Raw genomic sequence first — 27,406 nt, 5'->3', positions numbered from 1 at the left:
TCAGTGTAGAAATGCACTAGGTGAGTGGCACTGCAATGTTGTGCCCTTATCATGTATAGCCAAATGAGGAACTGAAATTATATTTAAAAAAACAAAAAAAACCAAAACCTCCAATTAGTAATATGCAGCTTTTCACCACAGGCAACAACAACTTTAACAATGAAAATATTGATGTAAAAGCAAGACTATGTTTTTAAGTCAGTTATAGATTTTTCTGTATTGAATTTACTGGACATTATGCCCGTGTCCTGTGTACTGTTCTTCTGACTTCGATCGAACCTTAGGCCGTCTCAGAACTTCCATGGCAGATCACGCTCACATTATGAATATTACCCAAACAAATGAGGTTTGTTGATTCATTTACCGTGTCCGTTCTGATAATCGGTCCTCCTCTTATCCTCGGAGGTCATCTTGGCCTTGATGTACCACTGACACCTGCAAAACGCACACATTAAATGAAGTCCAAGGCTTCCAATTTCGGGTTTTTTTTGCTCACAGTGTAAGATTAAAGATGATAAATAGCCAGTTAAGTCCACAGTGAGGAGCTCCACTGAGAATTCTATGGTATTAACATGTAATATTCAAATAATAGCAGGAGGCTGGATGGATGTTTATTAATATCGCTCAAAAAGTAAGTAAAGATATAGTTTTTCCAGTGGGAAGCATAGTGTGGATGGAGTTTGAATTAGCCATCATTTATACAAAGTTAAGTACGATATGTTCAGCACTTCAAAGAGAACAGAAGAGCCATACTGGCAGTTGTTCATCAGTCCTGTTTGCCGCTTGTGTTTTTCAGCCACATGCAGATATTTAGCTTGTGAGTTTACCACGTGAAGAAATGTGACGATGCGGTGTGAAAGGTGCAAGACGACCGCTTTAAGCATTTTGGATGAAGAGCTACTGTGTCAGAGCGAAAGGTGAGCGCCTGTGCGATTTTACATAATCTGGGTGAACAGATTAGAAGTGGTGTCAAGGTGCTCTGAGCCACAGGTTGCCAGCGTGTGCTTTGACTGAGTTAAGTCTGTGGGGTCCCGGACACCGATGGACAGCGCCGATAACATGGCAGGTGACACAGACATAGGAAGAAGAAGAAGAAGGGGGATTTGCAAAGCCATTGTTGACCTCTGTTGATGGGGTCAAGTTATTCATTAAAGAAATGGCGGCATATGCTGTTATCAGTGGTTTCCAGTCCTTTCCTCTGATCCCCTTTATCCGCCTGGTTCTCTTTCTCCCTGACGGGCTTTCATGTCCAGGCCGCACACGCCGACACTGACATGAATACTTGTTATGAGAAGAGATTTTTGCAGGACACACTCACATTTACATAAGCACTCAAAAACAGGAACTTCAATTAAAGCACTTTGCCCAGAGCACTAATCAAAGCAGAACAGGGATTCCAACCACTCCTCTCTTGCCTCAACATCCCCACCAGTCACATCATCATAGCAGAGGTCACCCAAGAATTGAAGCGGAAAAAGGGCAAAAAAGAAGGTGGAGCATCAATTCAATGACAGAGTGTACACAAAAGCTTCAGCTTGTTGTTATCTTTCTTATGTACTATGCACAGCGACACATTCAAATTTCAGGAAGTTTTGAGAACAGTAAGGTCCACCTCCTCACATGTCATTTGCTCTTGCAAAACCTCCCTTCCACAAGAGCCCCATGAAAGCTCTCATTGTTCTCAAGCTGCTCAAGTACATTAAAAAAGACCAAAAGTCCCTCCTACTCAGGGCACAAGGACTACATACTGTGATCAAGTGGTTTGTTGCTCAACTCATTATGTGTTTGTGTAACGAGGGGGGGGGGGGAAGCTAGCAGAGCATCAAAACCTTGCTTGCCGGAAATCCCTCATTATTATCCTCATCCAAAAACACCTTGTGTGTGAAGTGATGGACTTATTTCACCCTTTGCAGTGGCTAACCAGAGAATCTCCTGAACCTGGAAAGAAACTGTTTTTGGTCATAGTGATCTATGAAGTAAAGCTCCTTGCATGTGACACTAGTCAAGACTGGGCAGTCATGGTTTTGTAATCTGTTCATGCCAATAAAGGAATAATCTGCCACAAATGAAACTGGCACAGTTCATCGCTGTAATCAAATATATCATCATACAGGATGTGCTTCTAGGAGGGAATTTCTGGTGAATAACATGGCCGACTTCAGGCAGAAGTTGCACAGGCTTATTAAGTACAGTGTGAGTTGGTCTTTTATGGCTGTAGAAGCAGCAGTTGTCATTTCACACAGTGTAGGTATGGAGATGGTTTGGTGATTTCATCAGAATCGTTGTGAATGTGTCACAAAAATAGATTGCTGTTCAAAAAGAAAGGTCAGCAACTACAGGCGATCAAATGTTCGACTCGAGGAACCCCTTCAGACTACTTTCAGTTAAAAATATCCGCCATCAAGCTCATACGGGCCAACATTCTAAGCGGTTCTCCAAGTTAGTTCGTCAAAGTTACTGTGACTTTTCAAAAGGCGTCCCTTGGCCCCAAAGTCTCTACTTAAATACTGCAAAAGGAACATTATTCATGACAAGAGCAGTGTGGCCAGTAGAAGTAGGGGTCATGTACTTTTGGAATCAACCGTTTTCCTTTTTTATTTTAGAGGCGTTCAAAGTACTCATTCCATGTTTTTTCAGATGCTTCCACAAAGTTGCCTGCCACTTGGTTGGTACTAAAATATCTCAAAATATTTTAACAAAAAATTGTTGGTATTTAATCAAATAAAAAGCAGCAGCCCCCATCATTCGAGGCATACAATTTTAAGTTTTAAGTTCGCCTTTGTTCGCTGGATTTGAATCTACGGAAGGGTTTAAGCATGACGATGACTAGAACAGACCCATGACAATGAAATGTTGTCGTGTAAACTTTTTATTGTCAACTTAACTGAAGGTGTATTTATGACTTGTGCAGCTGAATTTAAACACATATAAAACCCCATTTCGAAACTCACATTGGATTCTAAGTTGGAGCGAGGACTAACGTTTGAATTTTGGGATAACACGAGGAGAAACTTCAATATTTACCAGAACCCACGTCTTGTGAGAACAGAACAGCATTTTGATGAAAAACACAGATTTTTTTCTCTACCCTTTCACCCCCGTGTATTTATATATATACGTATATAAAAAAAGACTTTGTACTCCATATAGTGTGCACAAATTGAAGTCAGGGGCAGTAAAGTCATCTTACCTTCCAGTAATGAGGAGGAAGAGGGTGAGGATGACGATAAGGGTAAAGCCGCCCACTGCTGCCGTAACGATGACCAAAACCTGACCTTGGTCAGAGGCCAGGTCCGATGCTAGGGGTGATACATTTTAGGTTAGGAAGAAATACGGATAGTGCAGCAAAGTAAGAAATATATAAGACAGGTGAAATAAGGCTGCGGGTGAAAATGGGATGTGTGGGAAGCATGACGGGAGGAAAGAGGAAAAAATACTTCATCAAAATACGTCATCGAAAATGCATCTTCGGGCTTCTCCCCCCCGAAGGTGCCATAAATAGACATTGTTGTTTCTCCATTGGGAGATAGAGATGTTTGATGAGGTTTTTTTTTTTTTTTTTTTTGGTGATGCAAAAAGCCCTCCATCAGCCTTATTACTGAAATGATTCGTAGGCTGGATTCTGTTTAATTCATGTTATTCATTCATTAAATTGCGATTTAGTCCATAATCATTTGGTTAAATTGGACACATTTGATATTCATGATTTTCCCCCATTTTCTGTGTCTTGTCACGCGGCTGACATAGACCAGATAATTGAAAGATGATTGGTATTACCCAACTTATTTCGATCACATTTCGTGCTTAGTGAATATGAATTGCAGATCAGGGTGCTTGGTCACACACACTTCTTGAGAGTGCTTCATGTGATTTTCTTTTTTGGGGGGCGGGTTATCTGTATGAGCGCACGTTAAACAAAGATATCCACACATCAAGATTGGACGTGACGTGATCGAAAAACAATGCTTCATTGCTAAATCCCGTATTAGCCTCACAGTGGAGAAATTCAATGATGACACCCTATCATGAGCAACCGTGCCAGGTGTGCGGAATAAACCTGGAGTCAAACCTGCAATCTTTTCATTGCTTGACAACGATTCTAGCACCTCAGCCACAGGCCGCCCTATTCCAGCCATTACTGACCGCTCAGAGGGAGTCTAAGTGCCCACGCCAGACTACTGTCACAGCTTCACAGATTCTTCACACCGGTAAGGACGTGCCGGACTGATGCAGCTATAATGAGGTGTGTGTGAGAAGACAATGACATTGAGCTGAGGACACAATGAAGGATGCGGTGTGAGGGATGAGGAAACAGGATGACAGCGGCGCGATAAAGACGAATAAGACTGAAAGGGAGAGGTAGATGTGACAAAGACTGATGGGAAAACAAAAGTATGAGTCGCTGACTGACAGACAGGCTGACAGAGACAGAGAGAGCGACAGGGGGCGAATCTGCTTTCACTTTCAGATCAAAGGCCAGGAAGTACAAAGGCTTGGCCAAGCGCCGTGTGATCCACAGATAAAACCCTGCGCTGCAGCTTTGGATGGGAGAAAGAGCCACTGTGAGAGAGCCACTGTGCCAAATCACCCCTCAACAATGCCTGACCTCACACAAAAGGGCAGCTGGCCCCTTTGTATTTTATGATTAGAATTGCAATAAAGCTGTTGCCTTGTCTCAAAAAGACACAAATAAATATTGATTTCAAATACCCGAAACATCAAGGCTGTTTCAGCAGACACCTTTGCACATTGTACGTCGATTGACCGAACAGCACATATCCTGACATTTACAAGCATTTTTTTAAAACTCCGACTCCGCAATCTAATCTTATTAATTGACGTCAGTCTTTAAATCGATTGTAGCTTTGATGCTGCAGAAGCATGCAAGTGCTCATTTATTACTGCTATGAACAACTGCTGGCAACAGTGGAGGCAAAGGTTTTTTTGAATCCAACTTGAACAGACCACAACAGGCATGGGAACTAAACAAAAAAACAAACACAGACAACTTCACAAAAATGTTTTTGGACCATTCAAACCATTCTGACAATATGATAACTTACAATTTCCAGTAGTTTTGTATTCATATCTTGTGGCGTAGGAGCTGTATCCAGATGGCGTGCGGGTGCGGACACTGAAGATGTACCAGGTGGCTGGTTTCAAGCCTGTGATGATCACACTAGGATCCTTGGTGCTTGTTGAAAAATAACTCAGCTGGTCACGTTCCTATGTTGGGGGGGGGGGGGGGGGAGATAAAACCTTGTAAACTGATCAAGTTTTTGACCAAATATTGTCGAGCCATCGAGGTATCAGTGGCCTTATGTCGCCATGTCCATTAACATTCTCCAGGCAATGTTCCACCAAGAAAAAACCTCAAAAAAACTCATCATATCTTCTGTTTCCAGTTAGCATAATGAGCTCATTGAAATTCAAAACCGTTTCTTCTGCATGAGATGTACTGAGTCGTTTTTGAACACTTGCTTAAGATGCTGCATATGGTTCCATATCAACTGAAAAGTGCATATAGATAGACCAAAAATAGGACCAAACTAAACTTCTTTATTAGCGAGCCAAGATATTTGTCTGATCTTGGCTACTGAGGGTATTTTTTATTTTTTTTGCTGGCCTTGGACCAACAGTACCTTTTCATAGTATTTGATCTCGTAGTCGAGAATGGGCAACGCTGTTTCTTTGGGCTGCTGCCAGGAGAGAGCGATGCTGTTGGGAGAGGCCCAGTCCTTCTTCAGAGACCCCACCAGTGAGGGACCTGGTTTACGACAAGAAATTCACATTCAAATTCAGTTGATGACTATGATGTGCTGATGTGGATGTACTTCACGTGACACGTACAACAGCACGTTGCTGCATAAAAATATGTGCTTGGCATTCTCGATACTTGCCTACAATACTCAGCTTGACCTCCTCCGTCTTAGTCATTTCATTGAAAAATTGTGACATACCAGGCAAACCAGTTTCAGCGCAATTCTTTAGGTGGCAGTAAATGAGAGGCAAGCACTGCATGCAGCTAACACACAGCTAATTAAAACCCAACAACTCCCTTTCAAACTTTTTTGACCTGTTTGCCAAATGTGTGCCAGAATAACATGATTTTAATAACATGCCATGACCCATCAAATGCGGTAATGATTACAATTGTTGTGTGAGCAGGCTCGCATCCTGAGCTAAGAGAGCTTTCAAGAGACTCTGCCTTGCATACACAGTGGAGAAATAATTAGAAAATATGGTTTATTACGAACCGGCAAAAATATGTAGCAGACATAGGTGCAGGGAGATGAATCACAAAGGCTTGATTAACTAACACCTGTCCAATCAGTGTCACACATCCACGCACACTCTCAATGAGAGTACATCATAATAAACTCGAGTCCTTCAAATCTACTGGGAAAAGCACATACGCAACATTCCTTTAGAATCCTGTTAGATCATTTAGTTCTAATTGAAAACAAGTGGAGGAAGCTGCATCTTATTTTCCTGTACTAAATTGCATTTGCTTTGTTGAATGATTTTTTTTTTTTTGCTGGGTAAATAATTGTACTCAGCTCCCAGGAGAGGTCAGCAGATGTAGCTGTCCTGAGAGTCATTATTATATATTACACATGGTGTTACAGAGCCGACTCATTATGCGGGTATAAAAGGTGGGCCCGGTTTTCTCAAGGGTATTCTGAGGGAAAGATGACATGCAACATGGAGAGATTGTTGTTGTTGTTTTTTTTTTTTTTTTTTTTTTTTTTTTTTTTGGTGAACACTAGTTTCTCCATTCTACAGTGGTGCTGATTATAATGCCAAGCAAGCTCTGAGTTCAAGAGGAAAATGAGGGATGGTTACTGAATGTTTGAGGTTTTGATCAAGTGCTTGAGAGTAGGGGCTTTGGAACAAGTTAAGACCAGATGAGAACTGCATGGTTTTCAGCTTGTTAAACAGGTGCACAGAGACTCGCTGCTGGTGCTCTGAGCTCAAAGCGACCGCCTTAGATTCTTTCATCCATCCGTCTTTTTCTCCCTCAAGGCCCCCTTTTGCTGGATTCTCCACACCTGAGGTTATTTCATTTCGTAATGTCAACACTCACTGCATAACAAATGAGTGGCCCTGAATGTACCAACAATTGAAATAAACCCAAATTACATTTTTCAACAATTTATTATGCAAAAAAATCAGTACACAGCACGTTAAGTCTATCCATCCATCCATTTTCAACAGCGCTTATCCTAAAAAGGGTCGCGGGGCTGGCTTTGGGCAAAAGGTGGATTGCCCCGTGAGCTGGTTGTCAGTCAAACAACCAAACAAACAACCAAACACACCAACAATCACACCATCACTGAATGGGAACCTATCCCACGCTGCCTGCTCACAAATCAGGCGAGTGTAGAGTTAGATTAAAAAAAAATATCAAATTCACAAGTGTTGAATCACAAGTCTAATCATCAAGCTAGACCATCCCTGAATTTAGATTTAGCAAATAGAAAAAATATATACAAAATCTAACAGAAAGACAAAAAAAAAAAAAGGCCAGATAGAACTATGACACTAATAACCAACCTAAGATTTATGGGCGTAGCTATTTTATGGCCAATAACATTCCCGCCAGCACACTCAAAGAGTACCAGGTGTGAGAATAAGAAATGATAGAGCATATTGATGCATTTACATCTTTCTAGATGTTATCACTTCATGGAACCTCTCTCATATTGCATTTACTCCTCAGTGGGAAGATAAAATGCATCAAATCTGTTCTGAATGTGTCTGGTGAATAACAGGGTTTAAGGCAGCGGCCAAGATGTTTGGCATCTCGGGCTGTTATATTGGCCCTGACAGAAAGCAATAAACAAACCAAACGCAATATTCCTCCTGACTCAGAGATTCCAATTAGCTTGCGAGTGTGAAATGCACACTTAGACTCAGACATACTTCTCAGCCAATTCGACTCTTACAGAACTAAGTCTATTGATTGTTTAGATGCCACTAAATGCCCTCCATCTGAAACCAAGCTCTCTTAATTAGTGCCAACAACTTGGCCACTGAATTATTGCCCAACCTCATGTAGGCATGTACTCTTCATCTGGACGCCTTGACAAACCACATCAAAATCACACGCATGGCCACTTATGAGGATTTTCAACAGTAAATTCTTTTGAAAAGATGACTCAAAAGTCTTTCTATGATCATATCTATAATTCACCCATGAGTTAAATTCATTCACGGTCATTGCGTTGCAAGAGAAATAAGGCAATAAAATGTGTACAGATATAGAAAAAACACACACACTATTAGGACCACCCGATGCACCTAGCACAGTCAGACCCAAACAGCATGACACCAGCTTTGGGCAAATTACTCCCAAAACATAATACAGTAGACTGTACTAGTTAGTTGTTATTACTGTTACTAGTTATTGTCATTCTGTGTTTTGCCGCAAAGCCATAATTATAAAATAGTGCTTATTTTGTATACTACAGGGTCAGGCAAAAATGATCTGACAATGTGTTGGTTAAATAAAAGGCAAACAAAGTAAAGAAACAAAAATGTGTTTCTATTTTGAAAAAGTACATATAATGCCTTTTTCTTTTGTATATGGGATCCGTATTTCTTTGAAGCAGATAACGTTACACTGACTGTGAACTCTGATCGATATTGTGAGATACTAAAGACTTTTCTCAGACCAAAAGTGAATATGTTGTAGACAACGTTCCTGAAAACCTTCAACAATGTGTGGACAATAATGGATCGATTTGACGACCCTTAATTTAAAATTTGAAAACACAATGAAACAGAATGGCATTACAGTATATGTACTTTTCGAAAATAAAAGCACTTTTTTGTTTCTTTACTTTATTTGCCTCTTATTTAACCTACAAATGTGTCAGATCATTTTGCCTGACCCTGTATTATACTAATATACGCAAAGACATAATATGCTGGTTGTTCTGTGACAGTAGAGACATCTATTAACAACGGGAACACCAAAATGACCTCGCCAAACATATTAAGTCTGGGCCTACGGTACCAACTGATACTGTAACATGTTTATTGGCCAATGCAGACATGTGAAAGTTTCACTTTGGGGAAACGGGACACAAGGCAGCTGTCTCTAATGATTGTGTATTATTAGAGGTGCAGCACGAAACCTGCCAGAGGACATCACTCCCTCTATGAAAGACAGGAGCATCGGAAACCCATTAGAAACACCAGTCAATTACAATGCCCAATGGATAGATTTTGCAGTCAAGCGTGGTTAAGCTCAACATAAACTAATGGGGAGTCTTTAAATGAGCTTGACCTGCATATGATTTTAATTAGCTTTCCTGCCCCAAAGGCTTCCATTAACAGTTTAAAAAAAATCAATAGAACTGCTATTGATGAAGCGAGAGAGTTTAAGCAATGTCCGAACACTTCACGAATTCATTGCTGATAGAAAGAACGAGTGAGCAGAAATCAGCACATCGCAATATAGGCATTGTTGTTGACAACAGACATATTGATCATGTCCGTTTATCGCAGGTTTGTCTTGGGGCTGTCCCAAACCACACTTTCATAGCGAATCTTCATGGGTGAAAAAGTGTGTGTGCATGCATATGTGTGTGTGTGTGTGTGAGCAGGGCTTTGGTACAGTATTATTACATTCATGTCGCCTCTATTTGATTTCATGCAACTTAGTTAAATTTAATATTTTCCAACATAACTTCTGGCACTGCTTCAGAAGCACTTGATCAAATGAGCTTTTGAGTGCAAGAAAGTTGGAATGCATGACATGAATAATTTGCTTATCACATTAAAAGCTCAGATTTCTCTACAGGACAGTTTCATCCACATCCCACATGGTCCCGTTAAACGAGACAAATCACAAGGTGCAAGTGAAAAAGTTGAGTTTTTTTCAGATTACTGAAAGATGACCTGTGCAACTTGGTTCCTACGAGGTGAGTTAATGAACATCACTGAAGGTAAAGCAGAGAGGAAGGCATACTTTGGTTTGGTGAATAACATCATTCTCACAGGTTGAACAAGGTTTTCCTTTTCCTTTATTCATCCATGAAGGTCAAGCTTGTGCAAGCATTTCTGTTGACTGTCGGTAAGCAGTTCTCCCCCCCGCAATTTTTTTTTTCATCCACTTTAGATCTCATCATAAACTCCAAACCTCTCTAAAAACTGTCAGATTGTCATTGCATTTCCCAGTGTGAAAACTGCAAGCTAAAAACTTTTCTCGTGTCCTTTTCCTGCATTCTCTGCAACAAGAACGTTCATTTTCAGAGTGTTGCCTGATTGCTGTGTGCTAGCAGAATGTATGAAGAGGATTTATAAAGCTCCAGAAAATACACCATCCTCTTCTTCCTATGGGAAACACTTGAATGGTTTTAATAGACATTTGACCTTGTAAAAGAAAAAAAAAAAAGGAAAAAAATCTGTAATAGTAAGTTGTTATGGGTGGACACCATAACATATTGTTATTACATATCATAAGACCTCTTTATTGACCTTTTTAAATTATTTTGATGGCCAAAGACAGATGGGATAAGCAACATCATGCCCGAGACCCTACTGAGTATAAGCAGTTCAGTAAATGAAAGAATTAATGGAAAAAAAAAGACAAATTAACTGCACAAAATATTTTTTAAAATGTGACTAAATTTCCCCAATATTCAGATTCAGGATAGTAACAGAGTTGATTTATTGGATTAAATATAGTGTATATCTTCACTGTCGTGATTGTGTTTTGTTTTATCTCCAGCAGGTGGCAGTGGAGGGCTCTTCCTCCCATGCCACACCTGTTCCTCGTCATGTTTTGTCACCTGTAATAAAGAGACTCTCAAGCCATCGCAAGTTGTCGGATAATTCGCTTGCTCATGTCTCACATCCAAGTGCTTATTTTCTAGACCTTCGTCGTTCCCGATCTTGTTCCTTGTCCAGTTTGTACTCTGGCTTGTTTCCTCGTTATTTCTGTTTTGTTTTGGTACTGTTATCCTCAGTACCTTACTTAGCCCTGGGTTGTTCCAGCGGTTAATGTTGCACTTTGTCAGTCTTGTGACCTTAATTTGTACATAAACCTTTTTGTACTCAATCTTATCCATGTCTGTGTTTGTGGGATCCATTCCTGTTCTGGACTGGTCCAGAACCAAACAATCGCCATTTTAATCCAGATTTTAACGTAACGTTTGATCAACGTTACTGACAAGAATGTGCCAAGAATACACTTCTTTGAGAAAACAACAACAACACAAACAACAAGGGATCTACCAAATGTGTCTGCTGTTGAATCCACAAGAGAATAATTCGCTGTGACCCCAGCGACACTACCGAGCTGTCAAATGGATCGAAACTGGGACAGTTTCTTGCACACCTGCAGTCCCCTCCTGCTGTGGTGGCTGTCTCAAGGATGACCGTGAAGGGAAGCTCCTTATTTTACTTTGACCGAGCAGATGGTCACAACAACAGTCATCTAAACATTTGATTATACAGAATGTACATGCAGCTGACACGAAGTTTACAGGTAATTAAAATCAACTTACACAATCACCAAATCAGGAAAGCGGGTGTGGAAAAAAACCCCTACATATTTCCAATTGGGAAATAGCAGTTTTTACTTTAGGGTAACAATGTGTATCCTGGCCTCCACAGCGAGACGTGAGAAATACGTAAGAAAGATTAGAAGGCAACTTTGACATTGAACGGCTTTTGATTTAAAAGTCCAATCACTCTTGTCAGATAAAGTCTGCTCGCCAGCCTCTCACATTCAAGGGTCCCCCATGCTTTTAATAAAGTCCCAGTTCACCGCTGATCTCTCTTGTTCCCACTTAATGGGGATGTGGAGAAGAAATGACATATGGGAAAGGCCAGTAAAGCGGGCCAATACCAGCCTGCTATGATCAATAGTTATTTCTCCTCCACCTTGCTTTCCCCAAAAGGTAATTAATGAGAAGAAGCAAAGTGTTTGGCTACTGACAGCTGACTGCTGGTTGCTCACAACAAGTTCACAATGTCGTGCCACTACTTTTGAAATACCGTACTACGCACGGTGTTGTTCTTCTTGCTTTTTAATCTCCTAAATTAAAATGCAAAAAAAAAAAAGGGATTGTCAAACAAAAACATTGGTTGAATGTCAAGGAATATCCTTTTTGGATACAATAAAGTGCATGTGTGATTTAAATGTCAAGTGAAATTTGAATAATTAGTCCAATGAGTTTTCAGATGAAAGATACAATACAATACATCCTGATTTATACAGCTGACGCTGTCACAAAGCGCTTATCAAAAAAGTTAACAATGTAAAATAATAAACACAGCACATAACATAAAACACGGGACAGTTGTGCAGTCCTAACCACTTTTCCCCTCATACGCTTTGTTGTTTAAAGTAGTTTGAGATGAAAGAGGAAAGAATGAAAGTGCCCTTTCACCAGTGGATCAGATGCGTCATGCTCAAAATGTGCACACGTCGGCTACAAGCTAAGCCTCAAAGTAAACAAGAAGCTGTAGCATCCATTGACGAAAAAAGAGATCGGTTCACTTCTCCTGCCCCATGTAAATCCATTTCAATTCCAAGCGGCGACTCTCAGTTCCAAATACGCATCTGTGCTCCGCGCCGACACTCCTTTCTCCTCATCCTCAACTTGAGCAGCCATCCATCCAGCCGCACCAACACAGACTGTCCAACAGCGTTCATCTACACTGAACAAAATGGGGCTGTAAAAAATGCTGCCCATGACAGGCGCAAAAAACACAAGCGCCCCGAGGCTGTCCAGCACCGACTGTCAAATGGCGCCGACATTCCTCCCAATCGAAATCTGTGCTGGTACAGGCGTGCTGCAGAGAAGGTGCAACTACCAAGCACAGATTCTTCTCCTTTGACGAATGTCGTGGCCAAAAAAACCGCTGAAAACAGTCCACATCAGGTCCACACGACGAAACAACAAGCACCATGTGACAAAACACAAAAACAACAAAAAAAGCAAGAGCACTTGCCGGCGGCTGCCGACTCGGACGCCATCTTGGGATGAAAGAAAAAAGACAAGTGTTTGGGCACCATGCATATGTTAGGACCTAACCTCTTTTGTGTTTTAAAATCTAAAGGAAATGTGGTTTACTCTGACTATCCCACAAATCAAGGCATAGACTTCAATTTTGAAGTCAACGGGGACTGTGGAAACCCGTATTTCACTAATCCCTTTAAATCAACTGGACATGGTTAAGATTTCATTTTGACGTTTGATTTTCTCGCTGGGTTGATTTAAATAGCTACAGAGAGAATTAAGTATTTCAGGAATAAAGCATCAAAGTACCTTCTTCATAAAAAAAAAATAAAAATGTTCCAGAGCCAGTGTGGTGAAGATTACCTCCACTATAATAAAAGCACCCTCCTATAGAAGCCCTTGCAGACTTGCTGCAGCAGAACACACAGCAGAAAGACAGGCAATGCATTCCTGTGGAGCTTATTTTCAACAGGGCAATCTGCACCCAGTCCTGCTATCATAGAACCCCTATCCTGGTTGAAATAGTACCCACTACATACCGTAGATATAGTATAATATCATGGATTCAAGTACATTATTTTCTGCAAGAAAGAAAATAGTCATGCTGAAGCAGGGTCCAACCTTTTGCCAAGCAGAAAAAGTCTTTTCAGAGTTTCACAAGCAACTCATGAGAACATTTTTATCAATGTCCTAAGTTGGGCATGTCCACTTCCTATCCTTGAGGGCCGCTCTCCTGCCTGTTTTATATATGTCCCTCCTGCAAGACAGCTGAGTCAAATGATCGGCGCATCAGCAGGCTTAGCAGAAAGCTTGATAACGATACTGATCATTTGAATCAAGTGTGTTGGAGGATGGACACGTCCAAAACAGGCTGGATTAGAGGGCTCATGAAGACCCCTGACATAAAGCACGGAACAAAAAGACATATTACATCAATCGATTGGTTGACTGAAATTGGAGAAACATAATGACTGCCTGAAAAAACAAACAAACAATGGATTAGGTGTCATCTAATGCTGCCCATTGTTCATTCTGTCACCTTATTCTTCATCATTGTCATTGCCCTCTATGTGTGGCTGTAGTCTGACGAGTTTGGAACAAAACACGCACAAAAAAGGGCGAGTATGCCTTTTTCATAGAAGGCTGAATATAATTCATTAACATTTGAAATGCAAGTACAAAATAAAACTCCACGAGATGCACTTGTGTCTTGAAAGGCTACTGAAATGCAAGCTATGAGAAGTGTATTTACATTTGAGTGACAGCCATTATGAAAGGTTTGATAAAGTGCGGCTAATACAGTGTCAATTAAAGGCGACAGAAGCCCTGCTGCGGTTGATTTAACTTTCACGGGACAATGGCGTTGCATTCTTGGGAGGAAATTCAACCCAAAGATTGAAGAGAGGATTGAGGTAGGGGTTGAGACGGTGAAACTTCAGAGAACAGCCGTCAGCTGCGCAGAACAATGAATCCAATCACTCTGCATTAATGAGCCAATGCTTAAAATAGTTCCTGCTGTGAGGTGAAGTCAGGGGAAATTATCTTTGCAGGGGGAAGCCTACTGATAAAAGTCTGGGCATAAATCATTTTTGTGGGGTAAAAACAGCTAATCTCGTTTCTTTCAAAACTCTCCACCTGTTCTGAACACTGCTGAATAGCAATCCTGCGGGGGCGGGTACTCTTTTTGCTGACTGGAGAAACAGTGAAGGTGCAAGGAGCTCAGAGGACCAAGCTCAAGATATATAAGACCACACGGGCTACAACTTGTGGGAAGTCCTCTGTCGCAGCCCTCCTGTAATAAGGGGGTAAACACCAAACATTACAGCAAAGAGGTCAGTGCTAACTGTCCTTTGTCTTGTATAAAATGCCTTGTAATAGATTTTCCTCTGTTGATCACCAGATAACCCTTTTTTGTCCCGAAAAGTTTGTGCCAACTGTTTGACTTTGCTCACCTAATCTGATGGGATGATAATCAGTTGCGTATTTGTGTGCTGCAACCTGAATTTTAATAAACTGTAAGAAGATCAACATAGATAAAGGCCGTCCTCCTGGGCACATCTGTGCTCATTTATCCCCTCTGACATCATTTCATTGCAGATTTTTTTTTCTTTTCTCAAATCAACAAAGTTGATTAAAATATTGCTTGACAACTCCACACTTACAAAAAAAAAACATGTCATTCATAATGCTCCTTCGCTTTATTTATTCTTTTTAGAAGTAAAACAAAAAATATGTGTGGCCGCCTGTGTGTGGATAAGGGTGTGCTATCAACAGGTCATTAACACAGCAGAAAAGGTGATGAAGGGCAGGAACTGGGTAGGGAGGCAACAGATGCCCCAGGTCAAACGTGTTCCCATGGGACGAGCACCTAAACGGACCTGCCAACATGTACAGCGAGCCAACACCTGCTAACATACCAGTTGCATAAATTCACTACGTCTGCACAAACATGCACACACACATAACACTTTTGTGAACTAAGCAGCTTGCCGAGGAGTATGGGCTCCATCCATCCATCCATCCATCCATCCATCTTCTACCGCTTATCCGGGGCCGGGTCGCGGGGGCAACAGCTTTAGCAGGGAAGCCCAGACTTCCCTCTCCCTAGCTACTTCTTCCAGCTCTCCCCGGGGGATCCCGAGGCGTTCCCAGGCCAGCTGGGTGACATAGTCACTCCAGCGTGTCCTGGGTCTTCCTCGGGGTCTCCTCCCGGTGGGACATGCCCGGAACACCTCACCAGGGAGGCGTTCAGGAGGCATCCGAATCAGATGCCCAAGCCACCTCATCTGGCTCCTCTCGATGTGGAGGAGAAGCGGCTCGACTCTGAGCCCCTCCCGGATGACCGAGCTTCTCACCTTATCTCTAAGGGAGAGCCCGGACACCCTGCGGAGAAAACTCATTTCGGCCGCTTGTATCCGGGATCTCGTTCTTTCGGTCACGACCCATAGCTCGTGACCATAGATGAGGGTTGGAACGTAGATCGACCGGTAAATTGAGAGCTTCGCCCTTTGGCTCAGCTCCTTCTTCACCACGACAGACCGATACAACGTCCGCATCACAGCAGACGCTGCACCGATCCGCCTGTCGATCTCTCGCTCCCTCCTGCCCTCACTCGTGAACAAGACCCCAAGATACTTAAACTCCTCCACTTGGGGCAAGATCTCTCCCCCGACCCGGAGGGGGCACTCCACCCTTTTCCGACTGAGGACCATGGTTTCAGATTTGGAGGTGCTGATTTTCATCCCAACCGCTTCACACTCAGCTGCGAAACGCTCCAGTGAGCGTTGGAGAGCCCCGTTTGAAGGAGCCAACAGCACCACATCATCTGCAAAAAGCAGGGATGCAATACTGAGGCCACCAAAACGGACGCCCTCAACGCTTCGGCTGCGCCTAGAAATTCTGTCCATAAAGATTATGAACAGAATCGGCGACAAAGGGCAGCCTTGGCGGAGTCCTACCCTCACTGGAAACGATTCCGACTTACTGCCGGCAATGCGAACCAAACTCTGACATCGGTGGTATAGTGACCGAATAGCCCGTATCAGGGGGTTCGGTACCCCATACCCACGAAGCACCCCCCACAGAACTCCCCGAGGGACACGGTCAAACGCCTTCTCCAAGTCCACAAAACACATGTAGACTGGTTGGGCGAATTCCCACATACCCTCGAGGACCCTGCTAAGGGTGTAGAGCTGGTCCACTGTTCCACGGCCGGGACGAAAACCACACTGCTCCTCCTCAATCTGAGGCTCGACTTCCTGACGGACCCTCCTCTCCAGCACCCCTGAATAGACCTTACCAGGGAGGCTGAGGAGTGTGATCCCTCTGTAGTTGGAACACACCCTCCGGTCCCCCCTTTTAAAAAGAGGGACTACCACCCCGGTCTGCCAATCCAGAGGCACTCTCCCCGTTGACCACGCGATGTTGCAGAGGCGTGTCAACCAGGACAGCCCCACAACATCCAGAGCCTTGAGGAACTCCGGGCGGATCTCATCCACCCCTGGGGCCCTGCCACCGAGGAGCTTTTTAACCACATCGGTGACTTCAACCACAGAGATAGGAGAGCCCACCTCAGGGTCCTCAGACTCTGCTTCCTCCAAGGAAGACGTGTTGGTGGGGTTGAGGAGGTCTTCGAAGTACTCTGCCCACCGGTTCACAACGTCCCGACTCGAAGTCAGCAGTGCCCCATCCCCACTGTACACAGTGTTAGTGGTGCACTGCTTCCCCCTCCTGAGACGTCGGATGGTGGACCAGAATTTCCTCGAAGCCGTCCGGAAGTCGGCTTCCATGGCCTCACCGAACTCTTCCCACGCTCGGGTTTTTGCCTCGGCGACCACCGAAGCTGCGTTCCGCTTGGCCAGTCGATACCCGTCAGCTGCCTCTGGGGTCCCACAGGCCATAAAGGCTCGATAGGACTCCTTCTTCAGCTTGACGGCATCCCTTACTGCTGGTGTCCACCAGCGAGTACGAGGGTTGCCGCCACGACAGGCACCAACCACCTTACGGCCACAACTCAGATTGGCCGCCTCAACAATAGAGGCACGGAACATGGTCCACTCGGACTCAATGTCCCCCGTCTCCCCCGGAACATGGGAAAAGCTCTGTCGGAGGTGGGAGTTGAAACTCCTTCTGACAGGGGATTCCGCCAGACGCTCCCAACAAACCCTCACAATACGTTTGGGTCTGCCAGGACGGACCGGCATCTTCCCCCACCATCGGAGCCTACTCACCACCAGGTGGTGATCAGTTGACAGCTCCGCCCCTCTCTTCACCCGAGTGTCCAAAACATGCGGCCGCAAATCCGATGATACAACCACAAGGTCGATCATCGAACTACGGCCTAGGGTGTCCTGGTGCCAAGTGCACATATGGACACCCTTATGTTTGAACAAGGTGTTCGTTATGGACAATCCGTGGCGAGCACAGAAGTCCAATAACAAAACACCACTCGAGTTCTGATCGGGGGGGCCGTTCCTCCCAATCACGCCCCTCCAGGTCTCACTGTCATTGCCCACGTGAGCATTGAAGTCCCCCAGCAGAACAAGGGAGTCCCCAGCAGGAGTACTCTCCAGCACACCCTCCAAGGACTCCAAAAAGGGTGGGTATGCTGAGCTGCCGTTTGGTGCATATGCACAAACAACAGTCAGGACCCGTCCCCCCACCCGAAGGCGGAGGGAAGCAACCCTCTCGTCTACCGGTGTGAACCCCAATGTACAGGCACTGAGCCGGGGGGCAATGAGTATGCCCACACCTGCTCTGCGCCTCTCACCATGAGCAACTCCAGAGTGGAAGAGAGTCCAACCCCTCTCGAGAGAACTAGTACCAGAACCCAGGCTGTGTGTGGAGGCAAGTCCGACTATATCCAGTCGGAACTTCTCTACCTCACACACCAGCTCGGGCTCCTTCCCTGCCAGAGAGGTGACATGAGTATGGGCTCCCATTTTGAAAAGCTAATTGCCCTTTTTTTTTCTTTGTTTGTGCCACGGTTGAGAATTTTTTGTTGAGATTGTGGCAAAAAACTGGACCCAAGCGCAAGGAAGGTAATACTGGTAAGTAAATAAAGAAAATACCGGGAAGAATCAAAATGTTAAATTAACAAAAGTGCCCAATACAAAATTTAATGCAAAAAAGAAACAGGGAAACCAGACTTCACAATCGAAACAAGACTGATGGCGAAGTAAATGTGCGACGGCAACAAAACAACCAACCGACAAAGCCTGAAAGAAAGAAAGGAACTAGATACAGGCAAAGACAACAAGCTACCGGTACATCCATCCAAGACATGAGCGGTTGAGGAGGCGGATTGCTAGACACAAGGAACAGGGCTGAAAAGAACAGAAGGAAAAGAAAATCGAACCACAAAGATCTGACATGAACATGGAACACAAGAAAACAAGACATGACATGCAACTAAACTAAATATGATGGAAACAACAAAAACACGGATCATAACACTATCTATTTTGTTTGTTTCTTTTAGTTTTGTGCCAATTCTTTATTGTGTTTGCAGAAAACTGCTATATTTTGGCCCTCCGATAACAATCAACTACATTTTAGGCAACAGCGCTACTAGGCTAACAGTTACACAGAGCTTATGGTGTGACAAGTAAGTCACACAGCTTTATTTACCAGTGCACCTATTTTAGATTCTCAACAATTTGACTTTCTTAAAATGTTAATCTCTGACTGACAGCTGGGAAGCTTACATCTTTTTAACTACCTTAAGGATGCCGGCGACCGCATGTGCTGCCCCATTCCTGACAGATGATGTATAAGGGCAGCACTGACTGATGAGGGTTGTCACAGAGAACCTCCATCATTGAGCGACACCTCCTCAACTCGACCTCCTTCACCCCTCTGTACAAAAACCGGTCTCGGTTAGTGGGCAGTGGTCATTACTGCACATTTGTAATGTTGTCATGTTTCTCAGTGGGCCATTGCACTCGAAAATAGGTGGATGTATTGTTTTACAGCACAGGTGTCAAACTTTGGTCCTCGAGGGCCACCATCCTGCATGTTTTAGTTGTTTCACTCCTCCAACATACCTGAGTCCGACGATTAGCTCTTCGGCAAGCTCTGCAGTAGACTGTTAACGGTCCTGATCATTTGAATTAGGTGTGTTGGAGGACGGAAACATCGAAAACACCTGGGGGGGGGGGGGTGGGGGGCGGCCTTCAAGGACTGGAATTTGACACCTGTGGTTTTATCTTGCTGAAGCCGGTATCCTGCATGATCATTATAAGGGCTGCTCCCTGGACACTCTGGAGGAGGTGGGCAACAGGCGGATGCTAGCCAAGCTAAAAGCTATCATGGACAGACCCTCCCACCCCCTCTAGGCCACCCTGACAGCACTGGGCAGCTCCTTCAGCCAGAGACTGATACACCGGAGCTGTAAGAAGGAGAAGTACCGCTGCTCGTTCCTGCCGAGTGCTGTCAGGCTATTGAATAGACAAACCTGAAAACCTGGACTCCCCCCGACTCACCCATTTTTAATATGCTTAAATTAATATTTTATAATATATATTTATTGATATACTTGTTGTTCTTCTACTTCTCCTTTTCATAATTTTGCTGCAGTAAATTGGGAATTTCTCCATTGTGAGACAAATAAAGGTTTTCTTATCTTAACTTAACAAAGCAAGTCGTAGCCTCCACCATGGTGGGCAGGTTTTGAGAGCTGTGTGATGTCACGGGGAATAAATAGGAATTTACAAACCATTTTAGAGGGGGTTTCAATTACTTGCAGAATTTCACTAGTTGCTGCATGGCTCGGCCCTCTCCTCCGCAAATGAACTTCAATAAAGACAAAAGGCTTTTCAGAGCACATCATTCGGCAACTGTGGAGTAAAATAAATCAAAGTTGCCCAAAAAAAAAAGAAGAAAATACAAAATACAAAATGGCGAATCAACTTCACATTTCACATACCTCTGCAATTGGCGGATAAAGTGAGAAGCAATACAACCGCATGAACTTCAGTCAGAAAATAGGAAGATGCTTCATAAGCAAAGCAAAAAATAGCACAGTGAATCATTTTTAGTCTACCTTCTGCGACCGCCTTTTGGAACACTAACACTAATCAAATGTTATGCGTGTGTCTGAAAATTGAGGCTGATGAGAAATATTAGAGTTCTTGATCTCCAGTTACGTCTGGGTCGGGTCTTCCCTTCTATTAAACCTTTGCATTTCAGGGTTATCAAGCTTCTTTCTCTTCCCTGCAGCCTTTTTTCTCTCACTCCTTACAGTGCCGTGGGCAGAACCCGGGTTGTGATCCAATCAAAGACTCGCTGCAGCAATCACTGTCTGCTGATTGGTTTTATAATCCTCACTCGGGATCTCAGATGGGTGAGAATCAGTTGGCTGAGAAGCGCAGCAATGAAAACAGTCATATTGATGCGCTCACTACCACCCTCTCACACAAAGACACCTTTCTTTTCTTTTTTTTTTTCCATTACCTTTGCATCTGTATTAGACGCTGTAGCTTTCATTCTCTCTCTGGAAGCACTTAATTCATGTGTTTGTCGTGACTAAAATGATTCAGAATAAAGGGGAAAAGATGACATTCAAACCAAAGTTTGGTGGACAAAATAAATGACATATCAGGATCTTTTAAGCCTCAAATGTAGAAAGCTTGCAAGTTGCTCTGGGCACACATCCAAAAATTGCTTGTGACATTTTAAGTGCGGCACACGCTGTTCTTTAATCCACCCCAATCAGCTTCTCCATGAAATGGAGTCCAGTCATATTACGGTACTTTGCATTCATTTCGCAGTCCCCCCCCCCCCCCCCCCCCAAACGTGGCCGAATAAAATGTATTATTGTCAATAATCAAATTTACTCACCAAATGATTTTAATTTAAAAATGAGAATCAATTATTAGATCATTAAATGTTTATATTTTATATACACAATTCCCCCCTGTAAACAAATGAGGTGGCCCATTTGATCGTTTTAAAACTCAAAATGTAGCCCTTTAGCGCGAGCGCAGCCTCCAATTTCATGGGAAGAATTTCGGAGTGCATCTCACAAGTTTTGCCTCTTTACACAAAACAACATTTACGAGGTCAGCGATCACTGATGTCAGATGGAAAGGCCTGGCGCACGATGTGTTGTAGTGCCTTTAGAGAGAACGAATGGGCCTCCAACACACTTTACAGTTGGCAACAATTCACTGCCTCATACAATAACTTCAACAATGTCATTTATTCAGTATATGTACAAAGTCCAGACTCCCAGATCAATATGATATGCTTCATAGTATTTAAACGCAAAGATGAAGAGCCGTTTGTCAACGCTCACTATTGCGGCAATTCTCGCATGTATTTTTTCTGCCTTACAACCTTAACCTGAAATCGTGCTACCATGTTTGTGTATTAATCTTCCTCTGAAAATGCACAATTTAGCACGTGGGCAAAATCAACGTCTTGTTTTGTGGATAAATATTTTTCATTTTGGTCACCAGATGGAATAGAGACCCCCTTGCCGATGTCCACCTTCATGCCATAAGCAGTCTCAAGTGCATTGCATTGTGGGATTTGTATGCTGGCACCGTGCCCACTGCTTTTATGGCACCGAAATTGTGAACACTTCATGGATCATTAGCTTCACTAAGGTCGTGGACATGTTTTTACCGTGTAGTTTATTAGATGATTAGCTTGGGTCCTGGAACCGATATCTTTCATACTGCCTCTTGCATTATTGAATCCTAATTTCTGAATGCAGTATTGGGGTCTTTGGGTGTCACGTTCTGCCTCATATGGAGTGTTTCATCACAACCCTTATTGTGTGTCCTATTTACTGTGTCCTTGTCCGACATCTGTTAAGTTGTTCAAGGACAAACAACTTCCTCTGCATGTGTGCCTTTCTGGTGGAATATCAAACTTAATTGTACAGCTGTTTGGATGTATTCCAACAATGATTGTAAGCTACAAAATGTCAATGCATAATGGTTTTTGGGCCTGGAATAAATTTAACAAATAATTACACATGTTACAGAGTTATTCAGCTGTGTAGGTGTGATGATTTCCCTTGTCGTTGTCGTATGGCTGCTTCATTAGTATGGTCTGCATTCATTTTCTAGTTTGTATTTATTTTGCTGGTGGAAGGGGCCATCGGGGCCTTTTTCATAACATCTGAGCCATAGATTTTTAAAAATGAACTTATTTTTATTGGATTTTATCACAGTAGCTATTTTTGTGTTGACACGTACCGATATCGAGACAGTGATGTGATTTTTGTTTGATTGATGGCCAGTCTTATCTGCAATCATGGCCTTACGGAGAATACTGTCGGGTACACAGGCGTATACATGACAAATATGTCAATGTTTGCATGCGAGAGTCCTGCACATTTTTCAAAGTGTGGCATTGTGTAATGTGGCAAGACATGGCTGTAACAAAATGTCCGAATGTGTAAATAAGTTCTGAGCACACTGAGGTAGACTGGCAGCAGTCTAAAACTAAACTTTGGCGTTAAAAAAAAAACTTAAAAAAGAAAAACTTTAAAAATCGTTTTAATAGGTCAGAAAACTGGTCACACCAAGTTCTAAGTATATAGCCCCAATATTTTGTATTTTGTAGATGAAACATTTCTCTGATTAAGTGACAAACTGTCGTGAGTGACTATGAAGAGGAAAACAACCTAAAAGTCATAATTTTTGGGCGGCCTTTCTAATATTTTCAGAGGTTGATGAAAGGTCAACATGAATTTTGGTGACTATTGATCGTATTTTTCAATCATTAGGCGACGTTTAGTTTCTAACATTATGCATATAGACGGTTGTGATGCATTAGTGTTTCTGCAAATAAAGAGTTTGAACCGTTTCATAAAAGATTCCACTGTCCACAAACTCTTTGGACATCGAAATGAATATTTTCTTTTGCCCTTTTCTTTTCTTTTAAACTCTGCAGCAGAGACACATCGAACTGGGTGGCCCGGTCAAAGTGATATGTCAACAATGCTAAAGCAGTGATTCGCTATAAATCAAATGAGTTCTTGCTTGACGATATACCTCCAAAGAGTGAGTGAATGAGGCATCTTCACAATGAACTTCACTTTTGCACAAATCCAATCCAGCGGTGGGGTCTTCATACTCATGGTGTCTTTGTTTCTGTACTGTAAATGCTGTCTATGGTCATTTTTGCGGTTGTGGCAAAGGACGCCATTCAAGAATGTTGACTGGGAGCGGCACTGTTATGTGAATACATGGAGCAAAGTAGGTGCTGTCTGTCGGGTATTCATAACAATTGGTGTTCACGAATTATACAAAATGGAATTCTGGAATGAAGGTCATTTAAGGGGATCAGTTATCAGAGCTAATTCAGGGTAGAATCGATTTAGCTGAAATGGTTTTGTTCAACAAATCCCTTGGGAGTGAAAAAACGGATAAACTTTTAAGTCCAGTGCCTCTCCAGAAACCTTTATCTCCGAATAGAGAGATACACACGGGAGTCTATTTGCATCTCAACTAAATCACCTCCAATAATTTTCAGGTTGTTAACCCAATTATCATCATTCATCTTGACACTACCATTTCTTCACATCTTACCTATGTGTTAAGATAGCACATTCATTTTCCCAGAGCGGAGACAGTTTCACTTTTTGAAATAATTTGCGTTTTAGCTACTTCAGGGAGAAGTAGTGATCCAGACCGCTGAAGCCAACGGTTAAGTTATTAGGGCTGGCGAATTAAAACACTCGAATAAATGGCATTGCATCTATCTATACTGAGTGTTCAGACAATTTGCCCTCAGCTCACCTGTGGGGGAAGAACCGTACAGGAAGCCAGACAGCCCATTTCACATATATAGACACACGCTGCCCCCCACGGGGTCAGCAAGATAAGCTGCTTTGGGAAAGGGATGCACCCTTCACTTCCTGTCAACATGTACAAGTCGTTGTTCCACACCAGTGATTCTAAGTCTCGACCTCACTTATTTCCATTTTTCCTGGCCACTACCTTCCAAAATTTTATGTAAGTAAAATATACATTCTGCATCGTTAAGTCATTCCAAAGATCTTAGAGTAAACAATGTTAACTGTCATCTTCCCCATTTCTTTGGTTGCTACACTTGATATCTAAACTTTCTATGAGAGATAGTCATGATAACCGATTGTTTGCTAAGATTCTGGTCTACTGTGAGGAATAGTTTTCACCAGTGGGAAGTTGAGCTATGTCAAAGCAGACCTCCGCTATGGCACAAGTGCTCTGTGCAGCATTTTTTCTGATTAACAATGGCATGGGAAACAGGAGTTCAGCACATTTTGAAAGCGTTTTTTTCCATTGCGCTGATAATAATAATAAAAAAAAATCATCAACATAATAAAACAGCAACTACAAATGTCTGCAGAAGCATTATATCAGAAGGAAAAGCAGATCCATTTCTCAATTTCTAATGAAAAATGTTTTCAGTGAAGTTGCCTTGTCCTTACTCTATTGAATAATGTAACCCCCCATTTGTTCGCATGTTATTTGTGCTATAGTTGTCTAAATAACTCTTAATATGTTACGTGAACATATCAGGCACATTCACAGTTGGTTGTTTAAGCGTCATGTAACGTTAGCATATCGTACATTTATTCAGCCTGTTGTTCTCTAGTTTTGTTTTTATTTGAAATTGCCTTTCAAGATGACATGTATGTTTTTGGTGTTGGATTTTATCAAATAAATTTCCCCCCAAAATGCGACTTATACTCCAGTGCGACTTATCTGTTTTTTCCTTCTTAATTATGCATTTTTTGGCTGGTGCGATTTATAATCCGGAGAGACGTATAATCCGAAAAATACGGTACAGAGCATATTGCCAAGACTACTTGCTCATTCAGTCCAAATACAAACATAATGCAATGTTAATTGTGTTGCTATTAAATTTATGGCCAATGCAATGTGAGTGTTTCCCCTGGCACACGTTACTCCATTATATCATGAAGTAGCCACAATGTCTAGTAAATATACCTTAGCCACTTATTAGCTATAATGGGTGTACCAAGCCATTCAAAATACATCGTAAATGATAAATAATTAAGTACCAAACCATTTACCGGCTTCGATATCAACCATTGAACTGCGTCATCATTTCAAGACATTTTTAACACTACTCGGAACCTGTGCGACCATATTATCAGAAGAATGATTTCAGAAAGTGTTGTGCTGTGGCTTTTGATGAGTGAGTCGGCAGAGGTTGACTGTCAAACTCAAGGACACATTGGCTGCGCAACCTTCTGCTAACAAGACTGTGTAGTCTGTCGGGATTTACTGCCCACAAAGCATGCGGTGTGTGTTTGTGTGGGTTATGTGTGTCATCCATCTGTTGCACAAGCACACACACGGCCAAATTGATGGCCATTTAATGTCCAAACACACATGCAAGAACTGAGTAATGTGTTTTCTCCGTGAGAATGTATTCAGATACGCGACCACCGGCCAACTCTAATGCTTTAATCGTGTGAGAATAAATAATGTATAAGTTTTCTAAATGGAAATAAACGCATCGAAGTGAAAACGGTGTGCACCACCCCACACAATTCTAAGTCATTTGACAAAAGTTTCTCCATACACCAAGGGCACAAAAGGTAAACAAATGTTTTAATGACTTTCCGTTCTATTGCCTTCCTTTCAATATCTGCGCGCTAAGCTACATGCCGCGACATCACAGCTTTCATCTATTTGTTTCAAATCCCTGATTATGCTGAGAGCTGATTGCGCGTTAGGAAAACAAAAGGCCAAAGTACAACAAAATAGAATACCTTTAAGAAAGAAATAGTTTGCTGTTTGATTCTTGCCTGCCAAATGATACATCAAAACTCAAACGAGCAAAACTCTTCTTATACTTAACTTTAATAACATTGTGTCCCCACAATGCATCCAATTGACCTCAACTTGACCTCTAACCCTTCATCACGACCTCTTTGCTACTTTACTATGAGAGTTCTCGTTTTTTTTTTTTGCTCCCACCTCTCATTCGAACGCTGTCTGGGGATCCGATAGGTCGCGAACTGTAAAGCCCATTTCACAATGGTTATCTAAGGTGACTTTTACGGCTCGTTGCCCTGTGTGTAAGGTACAAATGCGGGAAGGAGAACCTCTGATGGACATAGAAAAAAAAACCTACGTGTTGTATTTACTCAATTTTATTTTCTCAAGTGAATGCATGAAATAATCTGGAGAGACTTTACGTCTGCCGTACTTAAAAAAATGTATCGAAGTCCAGATGATTTGATTGTGTGCAGCAACTTGAAAATATAAAATCGAGTAAAGGCAACAGACCATTTTTTTCAGTGTAGTACAAAAGCCAGAACAGAGGTGTGTATTGGGAAGCCGAAGTGAAGTTTAATACGTGCTTTTTTTTGTATTGAAAGCAATAAACCGCTGTCCCAGATGCTAACTCTGGGGTCACCACACGTCTAATTGTTAGCATTAAACTGCATCAGCTTTGTGAAAACACTGTGGATACTGCAATGTCCCGCTTCTGTGAGGTCTGTCTGAAAGGCACAGGCGATTAAATGCGGCCCTAACGTTACACCGCTGATGTGCCAATTTGCCAGGAAGGCAGCGTGAAAGAGGATTAAGTCTCTTAGAGCGGTATTATATTGTTGTTTGCCAGCACCTAGGAAAAGTCAAGAAATTAATACTGTTGATGTAAGACGGAGAGACCCCTTATGTCGGAATTTAGTCAATTTCCAATTTTTTTTACACAAAGGGATATTATTGATCTTCCCCCACGCTGTCTGTCATTTTTACATGTTATTTTAAAAAAATCTCAAAAAGTGTTAAAAATTGCTTAAGAACAAATCTACGGTATTTACAACAACGGTCTCAAAGTCCAGTCGTGGAAGGCCAATATCCTGCACGTTTTCGATGTTTCCCATTCTCCAACACACCTGATTCAAATCATCAGGATCATTATCAGGCTCTTGCAGGGCTTGCTGA

At 42.5% G+C, this 27,406-nt stretch overlaps 1 protein-coding gene across 2 annotated transcripts in view; it reads right to left on the bottom strand.

Annotated features, from left to right (window-relative positions):
• The window catches only part of LOC147197996 (ephrin type-A receptor 6-like), a 117,018-nt gene that overhangs the window by 14,035 nt on the left and 75,577 nt on the right, over positions 1 to 27,406 (bottom strand). For both annotated transcript variants that reach the window (XM_086124503.1, XM_086124506.1), the window contains exons 6-9: positions 5,643 to 5,767; positions 5,064 to 5,226; positions 3,191 to 3,299; positions 365 to 435 (exon numbers count right to left, since the gene is read on the bottom strand). In XM_086124503.1, the coding sequence (XP_085980629.1) occupies positions 365 to 435; positions 3,191 to 3,299; positions 5,064 to 5,226; positions 5,643 to 5,767 (468 nt within the window). The remainder of the gene's footprint in view (positions 1 to 364; positions 436 to 3,190; positions 3,300 to 5,063; positions 5,227 to 5,642; positions 5,768 to 27,406) is intronic.

This window comes from Hippocampus guttulatus, chromosome 11, assembly GCF_054856545.1.
Source record: "Hippocampus guttulatus isolate MCC_2025c chromosome 11, RoL_Hgut_1.0, whole genome shotgun sequence".
Lineage (NCBI taxonomy): Eukaryota > Metazoa > Chordata > Actinopteri > Syngnathiformes > Syngnathidae > Hippocampus > Hippocampus guttulatus.
Note: the sequence above shows the minus strand (reverse complement) of the source record. Positions and strands in the feature narration are given on the sequence as shown.